Source organism: Microtus oregoni, unplaced genomic scaffold, assembly GCF_018167655.1.
Source record: "Microtus oregoni isolate MIOR12 unplaced genomic scaffold, Mior012 000032F_ref0000030, whole genome shotgun sequence".
Taxonomy (NCBI): Eukaryota; Metazoa; Chordata; class Mammalia; order Rodentia; family Cricetidae; genus Microtus; species Microtus oregoni.
Window position 1 is genome coordinate 28,710,055 of NW_024543091.1, and position 16,290 is coordinate 28,726,344.

Consider the following 16,290-nt stretch of genomic DNA (forward strand, 5'->3'; position numbering starts at 1 on the left):
ATTCACTTCAAAATGCTCTTTTGGAGTCAGACAGAGTCTCATGTTTATCTGGTTAACCCAAAACCTGATACGCAGCTGAGGAGGACCTTGAACTTTTCATGTTCCTGTAACTACCCACTGACTATTGGGATTAGGGGCATCTACCAATACATATGATTTATTTACTGCTAGGTACTAAGCCTAGAGCTTCATGCAGGACAACCGGGTGCTCTGCAAACTGAATTATATCTCCAACTCCAACTTGAAAACATTTTTTAATAAGTTCTTTTGCTCGGGGCAGTCAGTGGTGACACACACCTTTAATCCCAGCACTTGGGAGGCAGAGGCAGGCAGATCTCTGTGAGTTTGAGGACAGGCTGGTTTACAAGAGCTGGTTCTAGGGTAGGATCCAAAGCTGCAGAGAAACACTGCCTTGAAAAAAAAAAGGTCTTCTGTTCACTGAATTAGCTTTGGCTCTTTCCAGGTTGAAGACCTATTCATTCACCCAGTTCTTCTTCTCATTTATACTATTGATCACCTGTCTGTTGCTCTTCTGGCTTTGCTGTTGGCAGACAGGACCTTACACTGTAGCTCAGGCCACCTTGGAACCCACAATATAGTTCAGTGGACTTGCACTTGGGTCACTCTATTCTTCTTGGCTTCTGCGGTGCTGAGATGACAGGCATGGCACCCAGTTATCTACTGGTCCTTGCTTTTTATATTTCATACTTGTCAGACTAGGCTGATGGTTCATTTCTATTCATTCATTCTCGACAGTTTAAGCTCCAGGTCTGTGACTGGCGACTGCAAGATTGAGGGAGGGGCAGGAGAGAGAAGGCCTGGCCAGCTCTTTGGAGCAGAGCTCTAATTAATAACTCCAGGTTCTACTCCTCTTTCTGGCCCTGACTGACCCGTGAAGATCTTTGGGGAAAAAAAACCTGGGCTGGGGGAATAGCTCAGTAGTTAAAAGTAGGAGACCCAGTTTGGTTCCCACATGGTGGCTTACAACCATCCATAACTCTAGTGCCAGAGAATCTAATAACATTTTCTTATTTCCATGGGCACCAGGCACATGCATACATGCAGACAAAACATTAAAACGTATCAAATGTCTCAGGGTTTCTATTGCTGTGATGAGACATAATGACCACAGCAACTCTGATAAAGGAAAACATTTAATTGGGTGACTTACAGTTCAGAGATTCAGTTCATTATCATCATGGTGGGACATGGCAGCGTGCAGGCAGACAAAGTGCTGGAGACGGAGCTGAGAATTCTAGTCTTTGATCCTCCAGCAACAGAAAGTAATCTGAGTAAAACTTGAGCATAGAGAAGCCTCAAAACCCACCCCCACAGTGACATACTTCCTTTAACAAGGCCATACCTAGTCCAACAAAGCTATACTTCCCAATAGTGCCACTCACTATGAGCTTATGGGGACCAATTACATTCAAACTACCACATAAAATAAATCTAAAAAAAGCTTATTTAAATCTCTGTTATAAAAATCTATTTATCATGTGATTGTGTCTTCATTAATGCCGTCTCTATTCATTGATTTTTGCTTTTGTGGACTGCTGCTGCACTGGATTCAATTAATCTTCAATTTGTTCTAGTCAAGTGTCAGCCTATAAGGCTCTTTTTTCATTATCATTGCTAATATATATATATATATGTATATATATATGGAGGGGGGTGTTTCTCTGTCCTGGAACTTGCTCTGTAGACCAGGTTGGCCTCGAACTCCAAGAGATCTGATTGCCTCTCCCTCCCCAAGTGCTGGGATTAAAGGTGTGTGCCACCACTGCCCGATTTTGTCTTTATATATTACAGAGTGTCCCCCACCCCCTGCTACTTTCTTTAGTGCTGAGATTGCATCCAAGGCATTATGTATTTTGAATGCTAGGCAAGCGATCAGGCCATCCTGGGCACAAGACATGATGAAAAATACCCACACATATAAAACATTTTTTAACCACGCATGCCATGAGATGGGATGGTGACACACGCCTATCAGCTTCGCTAGCTGGAAGACTTAGGAGGGAGGATAATAAATTTGAGGCCAGCCTTAGCTGAACTGCAAGATCCTGTCTCAGAAAAAAACAAAACAAAACAAAACAAACATGCAATGTATAGCGGGATATCAATTTCTTCCACTTCTTAGAGCCGTTACCCCAAATCTTCATGTCTTGCCATTCTGAACCTATATTTTATTTGCTCTCAATAGATGATGGTCTCGTCTTATATGTAACAGAGGAGAAGAAAGAAAAGAAGCTACCAGTTGGTCCATCAATGTCCCTTTTCACATTCTATTACCTATCTTCTTCCATTCCCTCTAGCCCATGTAAGGAAGGTTCTCATTGGCCCTGGGTCATGACCTGTATGCTAATCATCACATCCCTTCATGGGTCAAGACCTATATGCTGATCATCACACCCCTTCATGGGTCATGACCTGTATGCTAATCATCACACCCCTTCATGGGTCATGACCTGTATGCTAATCATCACACCCCTTCATGGGTCATGACCTATACGCTGATCATCACACCCCTTCATGGGTCAAGACCTATATGCTGATCATCACACCTCTTCACCATTAAGAGTCTTACAGTAAGAGTGGTAAACGTGGATTTGCCAAGAAAGAGAAAAAGCAAGAATGACGGCAGAGTATTTAGTCTGAGCTGCTGGGAAAATGGGGTTGCCATTGCCAGGCAAGGAAGACTCATCGCAAATGGCTTCTTCTGTCTTTGAACCATGATTGGCACAGTGAAAGTTCTGGGAGACAGAAGTTAAGTGAAGATGTAAGTAAGCCTTTGAATATGCAAATCTCAAGGGCTCGATCTTAGCTAGAGATTTTCCTTAGAGAAACCTCTGTGATTTCAGTTAAAGTCATCAGACGACAACGAAGGAGTGGGCAAAAACCCCCAAAGAAAAGAAATCTGAGTATTCAGTCCCGGGATTCCCCAACATTAAGGGGCTATGGAGAGAAGAGCCCAGCATAGGAACTAGAAGGAGAAAGCAAGTGAGTGCGGCTTGAGAGGTTGACCTAGCAGCCTCAGTTTGAGTGAGAAAAACCCTCTTCCGTTGCATTTTCACCTATCACCACTAGGGGACTCACAGGAGCAAGCACACTGGTCAATCTTGGCAAGAACTTGGAGGGAAAGTTGGAAATAAATTTCATCTATTCCTGGCCTTACAGGCTGTCTGCCCACTATGTTGCCCTGCTTCTTGGGTCTCATGCTTTAGGGCCAAGGAAAAGACCCTCCTGGTGCTCTTGGTGAGAAAAGGCCAGTGACTTAACAGTCTGTAGGCAAGTCTGGGGAGAAAGCAAAAAAGGAAAAGGAGACAGCGGTCCAGCACAGTCAATCCACTTCTTTACCCTGGCCACGTAGCTCCTCCATAGCCGGCCTGGGAGGTGAGCCTAGTGTGGTGATGTTTTGTTTGTGCTCTAACAAATAAAGCTTCCCTGAAGATCAGAGGGTGGAGCTAGCTTATCCATAGAAGCCAGGCAGTAGTGGCACACACCTTTGAGTCCAGCACTTGGGATCTCATGCCTTTGATGCCAGTACTTGGGAGGCACACACCTTTAATCCCAGCACTAGGGAGGTGGAGACCGTATCTCATCTATTTGGTCTGAGGGTTCAGTAACTTCTTTACTTTGGTCTTTCAGCATTTACCCTGATAGCTGACTCAGGGTTTTTATTATTAAGACCAATTAGATTCACACTACAGCCTAGTACTCTGGCCTCCAGTTTGCTGAACCACCTATCCTCCACCTGTAAAGGGTAGGGCATTCACTCCAGAGTATGAACTTTTGGGTAGCTATGGCATTAGTGTGGGGGAAGGGAAGGGTGGGTGGAATGTGGGGAATGGAGGAGGTGAACCAGGGTCGCTGCCTTCAGGGAATTCTTTCTTTCTTTATACATTTATGTATTTATTTAGTTGTTTAGTGGTGTGTGTGTGTGTGTGTGTGCGCACGCGCGCGCGCGCGTGTGTTTGAATCAGAGTGCATGCACTAGTATGCATGTATGCCACGATACGTGGAACTCAGAAGACAATTTGCCAGAGTCGGTTCTTTCCTCCCACCTTGTGGGTCTAGGATATCAGCCACAGGTGGTCAGGCTTGGTGTCAAGCACTTTACCCACCGAACCGTCTTGCCAACCCCAGTACCCTCAGGAGATGATTAAAATGCCAAAAGGTACATTGGCACATACCTGTAATCCTCAAGAGTCAGAGGGAGTAAGATCACTGTGAGTTTGAGGCCAGCTTGGGCTACACGAGTTCAAGATTGACTAGAGCTATATATCTAGACCCCTATCAAATAAATAAACAAATTTAAAATGCTGAAATGTAAGTCACATGAATAATACAGAACCGAGAACCCTGGGAAATACATATTTGAACAGAGCAGGGCTAAATTTGGGAGTTGCGGCAGTTTGCATGAGAATGACTACCTTTGACTCATGTGTTTGACTATGTAGTCAGGAGTTGGTGAAGCTGTTTGGGAAGGACTAGGAGGTGTGGCCTTGTTGGAGGAGGTGTCACTGGGGGTGGGCTTTGAGGTGCTCCTCCCAGGCACTGCTGCCTTTGGCTTTCAGAACAAGATGTGAGTTCTCCGCTGTTTCAGCCACCAAGCCTTTACACAGCCACCGTGGACTCTACCCTCTGAAGCTGTACACCCAATTAAATGCTTTCTTTTACTAGCTCCAATGGTCATGGTGTTTCGTCACAGCAATAGAAAAGTAAACTAAGACAGCACCTGAAGACAGTGAATTTATCCAGCTAGTGAGATTATCAACTGTCAATGACAGACTTCCTCCCTGAGGGGAGAGGAAACAGGCTGTGTTATTCACGGTGGGGTAGGAATGTTGAGGGATAATGAGAAGCCACATTGTGACAGCAATACAGACCCCAAGAGTGTATTGAGAGACTGAGTAGAGACATTTTTGTGAAAGGGGTTGTCCTTGAACTTGCTATGTAGCCAAAAATGACCTTGAACTTCTTATCCTCCTGCCAAGTGCCAAAGTTACAGGTGTGCTAGCGATCTGGTTTATACAGCACTTGGGACTGAATTGAAACCTTCATGCAAGCAGTGCTCCAACTGAGCTACATCCGTTTTCCTAACTGGGAGACTTTTAGAGCTAGGAGAGAACGGTCCACCACAGTTAAAGTTCCCTTGGGAGGGTAGAGGCCCAATGCTTGCCTGGGAGAGTGCTGTGTTTCCTCTGAAAGAATGACTGTGAGAATTTTAGAAGGCATGCTTGTGATGATCTCGTGGGAAATGAGGAAAGAGGAAGAAATGCCAAATCCACTAATGTGCTAAGAGTTATGTTTTAAGAAAACAAGCGTAAGAATGTATTCATCAACTGCTAACCACAACAGTGGGAGGTGCAGTTAAGCAATAATGCCCCGCGTCTATTGTGGTAACTTCAAGTGGGCAGAAAGTCCCACTTCTGGTGGCAGACGAGGGCAGGAGGAAAAGTGTGTGAGGACTGGCAGGTTAGGAATGGTCCATTAGGGAGGACTAGGAATAGTCTTCCTACTGAGATAGCCTGGTGCCTCCCTTTGAGGGTCAGGGCTGTGCTAAGACGCCTAAAGATGCTCCAGCACGGTATCTCAAGCCTATCTGGAAACTAACTCAAAGGGACCCTGTTACTCTGCACACACCAGTATTAGCCCTGGAGCTCCAGCACCAAGCTTGAGGTCAGAATCTCTGGATTTCCTGTGGCTTATCCACTTCTGTAAGAGAATCATCATTGTCAGCTTCATATACTAGACCTCTGTTCTCCAAGACACTTGGTCTTGTTCTTGTTCTATTCTGTGCTGTCTTTCTGGATTTTGTCATGGACCAAACCTCAGAAAAAGGGAAAGGCTACTGTGAAGTAAGTGAGACCCCCTAAGAATTCGAAATCAAGGAAGATTCTCACTTTCAGGTCAAATGAGGAGCCTATTTGAGTAACTCAGTATTCATTTATTGAAGTTGCTAGAAACTGACAGCTATAAGATGGAAGGAAGCTTCGCCCCTGGACTATAATATGGACTTCGTTTCGGTCTGATTGTATTTGTGTGTGCACAGGCTTGTGTATGTATGTTTTTGCTTGGGGTTGTACATGTACATGTGTGCACATGCCTATGGAGGCCAGGGATTAATATCAGTTATCTTCTACAATCACTTTCTAACCTCGTTTTATTACTTTATTTTTTGTTTGTGTGGTGGTTTGAATAGGAGTGGCCTCCATAGACTCGTGTATTTGACTGATTGACTAATAGGGCGTGGCACTGTTAGAAGGTGTGGCCTTGTAAGAGGAAGTGTGTCACCGTGGGAGTGGGCTTTGAGGTCTCAGATGCTCAAGTTATGCTGTAAAGATTTGTCATTCGAATTGGTATAACAAAATGCTAATTGGCCAGTAGCCAGGCAGAAAGTATAGGTGGGGTGACCAAACTAAGGATAATGGGAAGAAGAAGGGCTGAATCAGGAGTAGCCAGCCAGACACAGAAGGAACGGGAGATGAACATACCATGCTAATAAAGCTACTGTCACGTGGCAGAGTATAAATAAGGCATATGGGTTAATTTAAAATGTAAGAGCTAGTTATAAATAAGCCTAAGCTATCAGCCAAGCATTTACAATTAATATAAGTCTCTGTGTGGTAATTTAGGAAATGGCTGCCAGGTAGTTGGGAACAGGCAGTCAGTATAAGAAACATCTGCGTATAAGGCCTAGTGTCACTTTCACTTCTGTTGCCTGAGGATCAAGATGGAGAACTCTCAGCTCCTTCTCCAGCACCGTGTCTGGCTGCATGTCACTATGTTTCCTGCCATGATGATAATGGACTAAACCTCTGAAATTGTAAGTCAGCCCCTATCGAATATTTTTCTTTATAAGAGTTGCCATGGTGTCTCTTCACAGAAATAGAAATTCTAACTGTTTGTTTTTGTTTTGTTTTGTTGAATATGGATTTATTCTGTAGCCTTAGTTGGCCTGGAATTCTATGTAGAACAAGCTGGCCTTGATCTCACAGAGATCTGTTTGCCTTTGCTTCTCCAGTGCTAGGTTTAAAGGTGTGTGCCACCATGTCTTGATCTGGGATGTCTTTCTGTACACTGTGAATATGTGTTGCTCTCATTGATTGATAAATAAAGCTACTTGGCAAGGCAGGATAGAGCCAGGCAGGAAATCCAAGCAGAGATACAGGAGAAGAAAGAGCTGAGTCTGAGAGATGTCATCAGCCTTCCAAGGAGCAACACGCCAGAGCACCACCTGTAAGCCATGGGCCATGTGACGATATACAGATTAATAGAATGGGTTAGTTTAAATGTAAGAGATAGCTAATAATAAGCCTAAGCCATTGGCCAAACATTTATAGTTAATATTAAGTCTCTGAGTAATTATTTAGAAATGGCTACAGGGCTGGGTGGGATAGAAAAGCCTCTGGTTATGATGTCTGGCTTCCAACCTTATATTTTGAGACTAGGTGTCCTGTTTAACCTGGAGCTCAGTGCTTAGGCTTGATTGGCTGTCCAACAAACCCCAGGGGCCATTATGCCTCCATCTCCCCAGCATTGGGATTACAGCTGTACAATGTTGTCCCCAGCGTTTCAGGCAGGACCTGGAGATTGAGCTCAAGCCCTCACGCTTGCACAGCAAACTCTTAACCAGCTGAGTCGTCTCTCCAACCCCTGTCCTTTTGTGTTTTAAACACTGTCCTAGGCCTCTGATTTGGAGGGTGCCCTAAACCTCCAGCAATAGAACCTCTAAGAGAGTCTAAAATGGATTCCTGGTAGGGGGAGTGTTATCAGTCTGGGCTCTGAAAAACTCTTGGGGAAAGCAAGAGAGGGTTGAATGAATGATTTCACCGAGGATGGGGAAGGAGGAAAGATATAGAAGAGGGTGAACAAGAAAGGAGAGGGGATAGTGAGTCACAAGGCAGCAGATAGTTACACGAGCTGGGTTTTAGTTTGTTGTTTTGAGTGTATGTACTGCGGCGGAGTGGAGTGTCTCAGATGATCCCCTCTGGGTGATCAGTTCTTTCATGGGGTTGCTTCTGCTATTTTGCCTTCAGCACAGCTGCTGCCATCTGGAAGCATTTGGACCTAGAAACTTGAAGCCTGTTCCAAGATTCAATTCCCAGGAATAGGAAGCCAGAAAGGAGCCTGCAGTGGTTGCCACTTACTCTTTCCAGCCCTGCATTGGTCTTGGTCATTTGGGGAAGTGTGGTTGCCTCGGTCTGGGTTGGATGTTGGAGGGCAGTCCTGTGAGCCCTACTTGAGTTGACAGGGTGGAGTGGTGGCCCTTGACAAAATTCCGAGGATGTGGGGCCTGAAAATGTAAACAACTTCAGGCTGAGCTTGGAGGCCAGGGCCAAGGTATTGGCTAAGTGTCACAGTGACTCTCTAGAAAAAGCCTAGGGCTCTGGCACTGCCAAGGCTTGACTTTTCTTTCTTATATAAGCAGAAAAAAACCAAATATACTTTGAGTACTGAGGCTTTTAAAGATGGGCTACTTCCAGGTTGGGATGTAGCTCAGCAGTAGAGTGTTTGCCCAGCATGCACAAAGCCTTGGGTTTGATCTCCAGCTCTGCATAAAACTGATGACACAAATCCATGATCTTATCACTCAGGAGGTAAAGGCAGAAGGATCAGAAATTAACAGTTATCTCTGGCTACATAGCAAGTTTGAGGCCAACCAGCCAAACAAACAAAGTTGGGATGCTTAGCTATTATAAAGAGCCAGAAACATCTTCATAGCCTTCACTTTAAAGCTAAGTAAAGAAAGTCATTTGGTTTAAGCAAATTTAAATAGATAGGGGAGATATTTGTCCTTTTGAAGAATGTGATGCCAAAGGAAGCTATTTCTTAGTTCCGCCATTAGCTCATAATATCTGTCTTGGTGTGTTATCTTTCTGTTACCATGAGAAACATCTGAGACATTTATAAAGAGAAAAGGTTCATCAGGTGTGGTAGAACATGCAATTAGGAGGCTGAGGCAGAAGGATTGGGGTTTGAGGCCAGTCTGGGATATATAGTTAATTTTGGCTAACAGTCTTGGAGGTTTCTGACCATAGTCAATTGGCCCATTGCTTTTGAGCCTGTGGGGCACAGCACATCATGGTGGTAAGTACATGGAGGAGATCCCATTATCACTTTCAAAGGCTTGCCTCTAAAGAGTGTAAACATCCCACGTGATCTATTTCTGAAAGCTTTCATCACCTTTCAAGCTCTCAAGGAAAGTATCTGAGAAAAGTAACGAGAGTGGGTTTCATAGTATGGAATGACATTTAGCTTGCCCATTTAACCATCAGTGGAAATTTGGTTTGCTTTTGGCAACTGTGAATCGTGCTATTAAAACATAAATATGTAGGCATTGATTTGAGACTCTGCTTTCAATTCTGGGGGGGGGGGATAAACTCAGAAGTGGAATTTCTGGATTCTATGGTATAATCCTATTTCAATTATTTAGAAACTACCCCCCCCCAGTACAAGCCTACTACTTTAACAAACTTTTTCCCCCTTAATCCTAATCAGAGAGTTTCACTTTCATCTTATTGGCTGCATTGGGTCACATGCTCACTCCTAGCTGCAAGGGAGTCTGAGAAAAGAAACATAACTAAGCATAGAACCTTTTTTCTTTTTTTTTCTCCTCCTCTTCCTCCTCCTCCTCTTCTTTTTCTGATCTCATGTATTCCAGGGTGGGAATCAAACTTGATGCCTAGCATAGGACGTCCTTGAATTTCTGATCCTCCACTCACACCAGTGCTGGCATTTGGTTTTTATACAATGTTGGGGGTTAAACCCAGGATTCTGTGTACAGTAAGCAAGCATTGTGCCAACCTAGCTACATCCACAAGCTTGACTTAGAACTTCAGAGAACAAAAACTGTATCCTATTTTAAGGAATAAGAGGAGAATAAATATTAGGTGCCAATTAGCAGCCTAGGGGAAAATAAGAACAGAAGGAAGGGCTGCAGGTTGAAAAGGAACATTGTAGGAGAACTTATATTTTAGAAAAATCTCTGGCAAATGAGAATTGATGAGCAGAGTCAGGAGAATCAGTGAACAGATCCCACCCTACAACAATCCAGTGAGGAACACTGGGGACCCAGAAGAGGAAGAAGGTATTTGGGGGAGGGATAGACTCTGGAAATGTTTTGGAGGGGCACCCTTTAATGCCTGTCTGGGTTCTGACTGCAAGGCAATATAAGAACAGTGTTGATTGAGTCCTGGTTTGAGTCTCAGGTCCTTCTTGGTTTTCTAAGGAACAGGTTTCAAGGACATGTGATAGCTCACTTTTGTACTGTTGAGTCTAGGGAGCCTGCTGGCTGTATAGGTAGCTAAGGCGTTGAAGGACTATCTGTCTCAATCTGAGTCTTTCAGAATTGGTTTCTCACTTCCTTAGGGACTTTAAGGCAAAACTGGAGGTTTTTTGGATCACGCGTTTCTGTGTTTGTTTTAGTTACTTTTCTACAGGGGTGAAGAGACACCATGGCTGTTGGAGTCCGATGCCCCAACATAAACAACTTTTCCCTCTCTGGACCAGCGTGGAGGCGTGGGAAAAATTGAGACAGTTCACACAGCAATATCGGAAGGGAGTCTCAGGCTTCATCCATTCCTGAGGATTACCTGCATTTCATCAAAACCCACTTCCAGTGACACAGCTCCTTCAACAGATCCACACCTCCAAATCCTTCCCAAACAATTACACCAACTGGGGACCAAACATTCAAACATATGAGCAATGGGGCCATTGTCATTTGAATCATCGCAGTGCTGGCCCAGGAAACAGAGGTGAGGAGTGGGAGGACGCTTGTGAAGACAGAATGTATGGAGAAAACCCTCTATCCTGAATGCCTCTGCTTTAGGTTGGACACTGTAGGAAACATTCTCAACTTCAACCTCCTGGAAATACCAAAGCCACATCTTCTGAACTGAGAAACTCTTGGGTGCTAGAATGGTCACCCTAGGTGTCTCTGTCTGTGGCCAACAGAACAGTCCTTGAGACCATTTATACCTTGCTCAAGCTGTTTGCCTTTCCCGGGTATCAGAGCCCCTTGAACTGAGAACCAGTGTTCATTATTTTCTTCCCTCTTGGATTGTGTTCTGGAGCAAGGCTGAGAAAAGCCTCCCCAGTATAAATTGTTCCTTCAGCACCTCTCATGGCTGAGTTGGCAAGTTCATGGTCCAGCTAGCCTGGTGCACACAGCAGAAAAACAAAGATATCTTGTCTTAAGCAAGGTGGAAATCAAGGACCGTTCTGTTGGCCACAGACAGAGGGGAGGATAATCTCCACATGAGAGCTGTGGCATACAGGTTGGAACATGCACATGCATTTTTTGAAATACTAAATTTATATTCAGAAGCATAGAGAAGCTATGCCTGACCTCAGCACATAAATTCTGAGACGTAAAATAATTTTGACTCTTCCCTTAATAGGTGGGTGTCCTCAGATAAGTTACTATAAAATCTCATTGTGTCTAAGTCTTCTTATCTGTAAAAATGAGGATAACAGCATCCCCTTCACTGAATTTTGAAGATTAAATGAGATAAATCGTGAAGAACTTAAAATAGTAGCAGACACAAGGAGACTCACATGGATTCATGCATATTCCCTAAGCCCTCTCTGAGAGCTGCCTTCACTTGGTGCTAAGACTGGCAGTGGCACAAGGTTAGTGTCTCTTCATCCCTCAAGTCTCAGTTTTTTCATCTGTAAAATGGAAATATCTACCTGGCGGGGGCCCTTGGGGAAGATCTATAGAGTCCAGCATGGAAAGCTCTCTGCCTAGACTTGAGTCCTTAGAAGGCCCTCTACACTGCTGCTACTTCCTGTCTGTGATCCAAGCACAGGTGTAGTGATGTTGGCAAATTCCGGGCAGGATTATACACGCTTCTGCCTTCCTCTTGTAGCAGGCTGGAGCTAGATCTTTTAAGGACTTGGTCCAAGGGGGTGGGAATGGATAGGTGGCAAAGATGGAGCGTGGGGGCCAGCCAGGCTTACTCTTCCCTTTGGAACCTGGTCTGGCCTACAGCTGGCATAGGGCTGGGAGCATGGTTGGGGGTTTGGGGGCAGGGTTGGTCCGGTCTGTTGGTGTAAGAAAAAGAGGAAAACCTCAGTGGAAATTGCCCTGCGGTTGGCTCAGGCGCCCACAGCACTGTATTTATAGAGAGCTCCCGGCAATTCTGGAATTCTTCACTGTCGAGTTAACCCTTTCCGAGCCGCGGTGCCAGCCTGGTGCGGAGGGGGAGAAAAACAGGACTGAGATGGGACAGCTGGACTGCAACAGGGCTTGGAGCCAGCAGCTTGGAGGATGGGAGTGGTCAATAGTCAGTCACCTGTCCTCTCTCACCGAAAAAGAAACTTTGGCTGTTGGAAGTGTGAAGATCCGCGTGGGGGATGGGCAGTGAGTAGTCCAACAACCCCTTCTTGGAGCACCAGGTCTTCCCCGGTCAGGGTCGAGCTGGGGTCCGGGTTGGAGGCGGGCCCAGGCCCGGGGCCCTGCCCAGCAGGCGGGCTCTGGCCTCAACGTGTAGGATCTCCTTCTCGGGGCCAATTCTGCCTCTGGGGCGCACCCGGGTGGCCTTTCCGGGCCCGCAGCTTCCTCCTGCAGTCCAGCCCCTCGCGCTCCCGCCCCCCTCCCTCGGCCCTAGTCTGGCCGGGCCTCGCGGCGGCGGCGACACCCATGATAGCAGCGATTGGGCTGCGCTCCGCCGTTTCCCCGAGTCCCGGGAGTCGGCGCTGCGAGGTGAGTGCTTGCGTGGCGCGGGGCGGCGCGGGCTGGGGTTGCCTTTGTGTGCGGCCGCGCCTGCACCGCGCTCGCTGGGGGCGCCGGCTGTTTGGAGCTGGGATCCCGCGGCCCTTTCCCATAAGGCACCAGTTCCCTGATCCGAGGACACCGCTAGGGCTCTAGGGCCCCGAGGAGCTAAGAGCACCCCTGCCTGGCCGCTCCCTCCTTGGGGCTGAGACCCGCTGGGACTTGTGGGATCTGAAGACTCCCGGAATCTGGGACTTGTGGGGCCCAGGACTGGGTGGGTGACTGGTCAGGCTCTGGGTGTGGAGTGGGCATGAAGGTAGGTAGGTCACTGGGTTGATGGTTCTGGAAGCTTAAGGAAGCTGCTAGCCAAGACTAGGAGGGAAGCATTCCCCCGACTTTGAGGAGGAAAACACCATGAATGCCAGCTCTGAGAAGGGAAGCTGAGCGGGAGGGGAGCACGAGGTTGGGTGGCCCCCTGTGCTTGGTTCTGAAGGGTGAAGGTGGCGATGCCTGGCGGGCTTCTACATGCTGCAGAAAAGCACTCGGGAACAGGTTCAGGGAAGGCTCTCCTCAAAATTAAAGATTGAAGTGCAAATAGGGATGTCTTAGGTAAACGAGAAGGATGGAGGGGAGATCCAGAGGAAGATGGAAAGAAGCTGAAGGTCCAGGATGGGACAAAGAGGACAGAGGATTGAATCCAGTTCCCCGAGGCCCTTCCTCACTAGGGCTGAGCCAACCAATTCCAGATTTGGGAACTTAAGGCAGTGAACTGGCAGAAAAGGTTATTTTTTTTTTCTCCCCCTCAAACCAAACCTGCCTTAATGAGAAATGCATGATGGATGACTCAGACCTAAGAGCTTATCATCGAAGGGAACTACTAAGCAAATACTAAATCAGAAGTTTGTATATGTGCATCTGGGGTTTTTGTGTATGTGTTGGGACTGCACTGACTTAATTGTGAAAACGATTTCTTTTCAGACTGCGGATAATCTTTAAATGAATATTGATTAAATTAAAATCCAAGTCCTTTTTAATTTTTTTTTTTTTAGATAGGGTCTCACTGTGTAGACCTGGCTGACCTTGACTCACAGAAGCCCACCTGCCTCCGCCTCCCAAGTGCTGTGATAAAGGCACGCATTACCATGCCAGGCTCAAGTCCTTTTCCCTTAAGTGTGTGCAGTAGCTCTTCAGTTTGAGAAACTAATGGAGCCATTTGACCTGTATGAGAGTTATTTATTTAGCTGAGCCTCCTTTCTCATCCCCTCTGACTGCCCAGAAGTCCCTAGGGCTGCTGCTGAGCAACAGCATTCCTTGTAGTTTGGGGACCTGCAAATAGGGAATTTGAATTCGTGTACTTGAATTGAAACCTGGGCTGATTGAATGACAGGCAAGTGTAGAGGTATGGAGTGGTGGCCTATATTTCCAACTTGCTTGGGAATGAGACTATTTTGCATGTGTGCATTTTCCTGGTAACTGGAGTTCCGAAGCACTAGCTCTTGGCTAGTTGTGGCCCATGGATGTCTCCTGGTATTACAAATACATAACATTTAGCTGACACAGTGTGTCCTGATGTCACTGACATTTTCATCATGTGACTGGGAAAGTAGCTCAGTGTATAGAATGCTTGCCTAGCATGCCTGAAGCCTGTGTTAGATCCCCAGCAACCAGCAACGCATAAACTGGTTGTTGTGGCTCATACCTGAAATCTCAGTGCTTGGGGGCAGAAGCAGGAGGCTCAGAAGTCATCCTAGGGTACATTGTTCAAAGCTCTTCTGGGATACGTGAAACTTGTGTCCGAAAGAAAGATTTTCATTACGTCATCGCTTTAGGTTAGTCCTGAGAACATCAGTTTTGCCAAGTGTCATGAGACAAAGGGACAGAAAAGAGAGGGCATTTATCCATGTATGGAGTAGCCCTGGTGATGAGTTCATGGGTCCCATGACTGGCCCTGGCATCCATGGTGGCTTCCTCCTGCGTGCAGAGTGTTGCGTATGCACTCCAGACTTGTGCTGCCAGAGGGTGGACCCTGCGCCTTGGGAAGGAAGCAGCCTGGTTTCATGCCAGCCTCAGTGTCAGCGGAGAGCTGGAATTCTTGTCCCAGTTTTCTTTTCCATCCCTGTCCCCCTTAAGCTCTGTCCAGGCACCTGATAGGAACAGGGCACCTGAATGTCCAAGATGCTCAGTGGCCTTGCAGCTGGGTGCCTGGCAGCTAGGCTGGATGCTTTAATGTTTACCTTCAGAACATTGTAGAAGTGGTGGCCTTTCAGAACAGCCCTCTGGGGGGGCAGCATCCTTACTCTGGAGAGGCCACACCTTACGCTTTCTGCAGGAGTTACCCTCCTCCAAAGCTGACCTCTAGGTGGAAGCCTTGATTTTTTTTGGCGGGATTTGGGTTGGGCACCAAGATGAGAAATCTAGTTTGGGATGCAGTGTGACTGTGAGTTGGCCACTCCACATCCTCAGAGAGACTCCTAGAAAGTGGGTTTTTGTTTTTGTTTTTGCTTTTTTTTTGGTTTTTCAAGACAGGGTTTCTCTTTGTAGCTTTGGAGCCTGTCCTGGAGCTAGCTCTTGTAGACCAGGCTGGCCTCGAACTCACAGAGATCCACCTGTCCCTGCCTCCGGAGTGCTGGGATTTAAAGGCGTGCACCTCCACCACCCAGATCCTAGAAAGTGTTAAGTGACTGACCTGTAGCCCGATGCTTCTGGGTTGAGCCATGGACAGAAAACAACCCAAATCCTCTGAGATTATGACCACATGGGGACTATTGAGCTGTGAATCTGAGTCATAGGGTTGGAAAAGGAGGAAGAGGGTAGGGAGGATGATGTCACTGCCCAGGAGCTTATCCTCTGAGTGGGTGGGGACTTTTGATTGCTGTCCTCTTCTCCACACCCTGGGGCAGGAGTGTCAGGGAAATCTACCAGCAAAAGGAGGAGGGCCTTGGTGGGGGAGAGGGACTCAGCATGGCCACACAATGGGAGAGGGCCATATATACAGCCCTTGCCACTACCTGTACGTCCATTCTTGCAGTGTTCAGGGCAGGAGCATTGGATTTTCAGGATTTAGGGGTGGGACTATGCAGAATGAACATCATGTGATTATCTTAACATCATTGAAGAGAAGAAGAAACGCAAGCCTAGCAAGTCACATACCCACAGACGTACAATGGGCAAATGGTGAGGGCAATCTGTTGTCTGCCTTCAGAACTGGCTCTTTCTGCCACTCCAGAGGCAGCTTCAAGTTTGACTCATTTTAGACCCTGGCAAATGTGCCAGGGGTCCTCTGGGGCGGAGAGAACTCATCTGGTGAGCCAGGGAGAGAACAGACCTGACCACAGAGACTTGTGGACCCTGATAGAATATTCTTGTGCTGTCAGAGACCTAATCTTTGTCACACTGGTGCTCTCAACTCCTGGAGAAGAGACCTGCCTATGCCGTCCAGTTCTGACTAGTTCTTCCAGCTGGCAGCCCCCATTCTCCCTCTCAGTTTCTTTGTGGGGTTGGGAAAGATGCCCCCACACCCCTCGTAACTTTGGCATTAGCCCTCCCTGGGGAATACTGGAATA

At 46.7% G+C, this 16,290-nt stretch overlaps 1 protein-coding gene across 4 annotated transcripts in view; it reads left to right on the top strand.

Moving 5' to 3' along the window:
• The first annotated feature begins 12,321 nt into the window (after positions 1-12,321).
• Cd276 (CD276 molecule) overlaps positions 12,322-16,290 on the top strand; it is a 31,484-nt gene continuing 27,515 nt past the window's right edge. For 2 of the 4 annotated variants that reach the window (XM_041679859.1, XM_041679858.1), the window contains exon 1: positions 12,411-12,718. Coding sequence is in view for 1 of the 4 variants with exons in the window: in XM_041679858.1 (XP_041535792.1) it covers positions 12,656-12,718 (63 nt within the window). In the remaining 3 variants the exon portion in view is untranslated. Of the gene's footprint in view, positions 12,377-12,408; positions 12,719-16,290 lie in introns of those variants that run through there. The other 2 variants (XM_041679860.1, XM_041679861.1) reach the window with 2 other exon arrangements.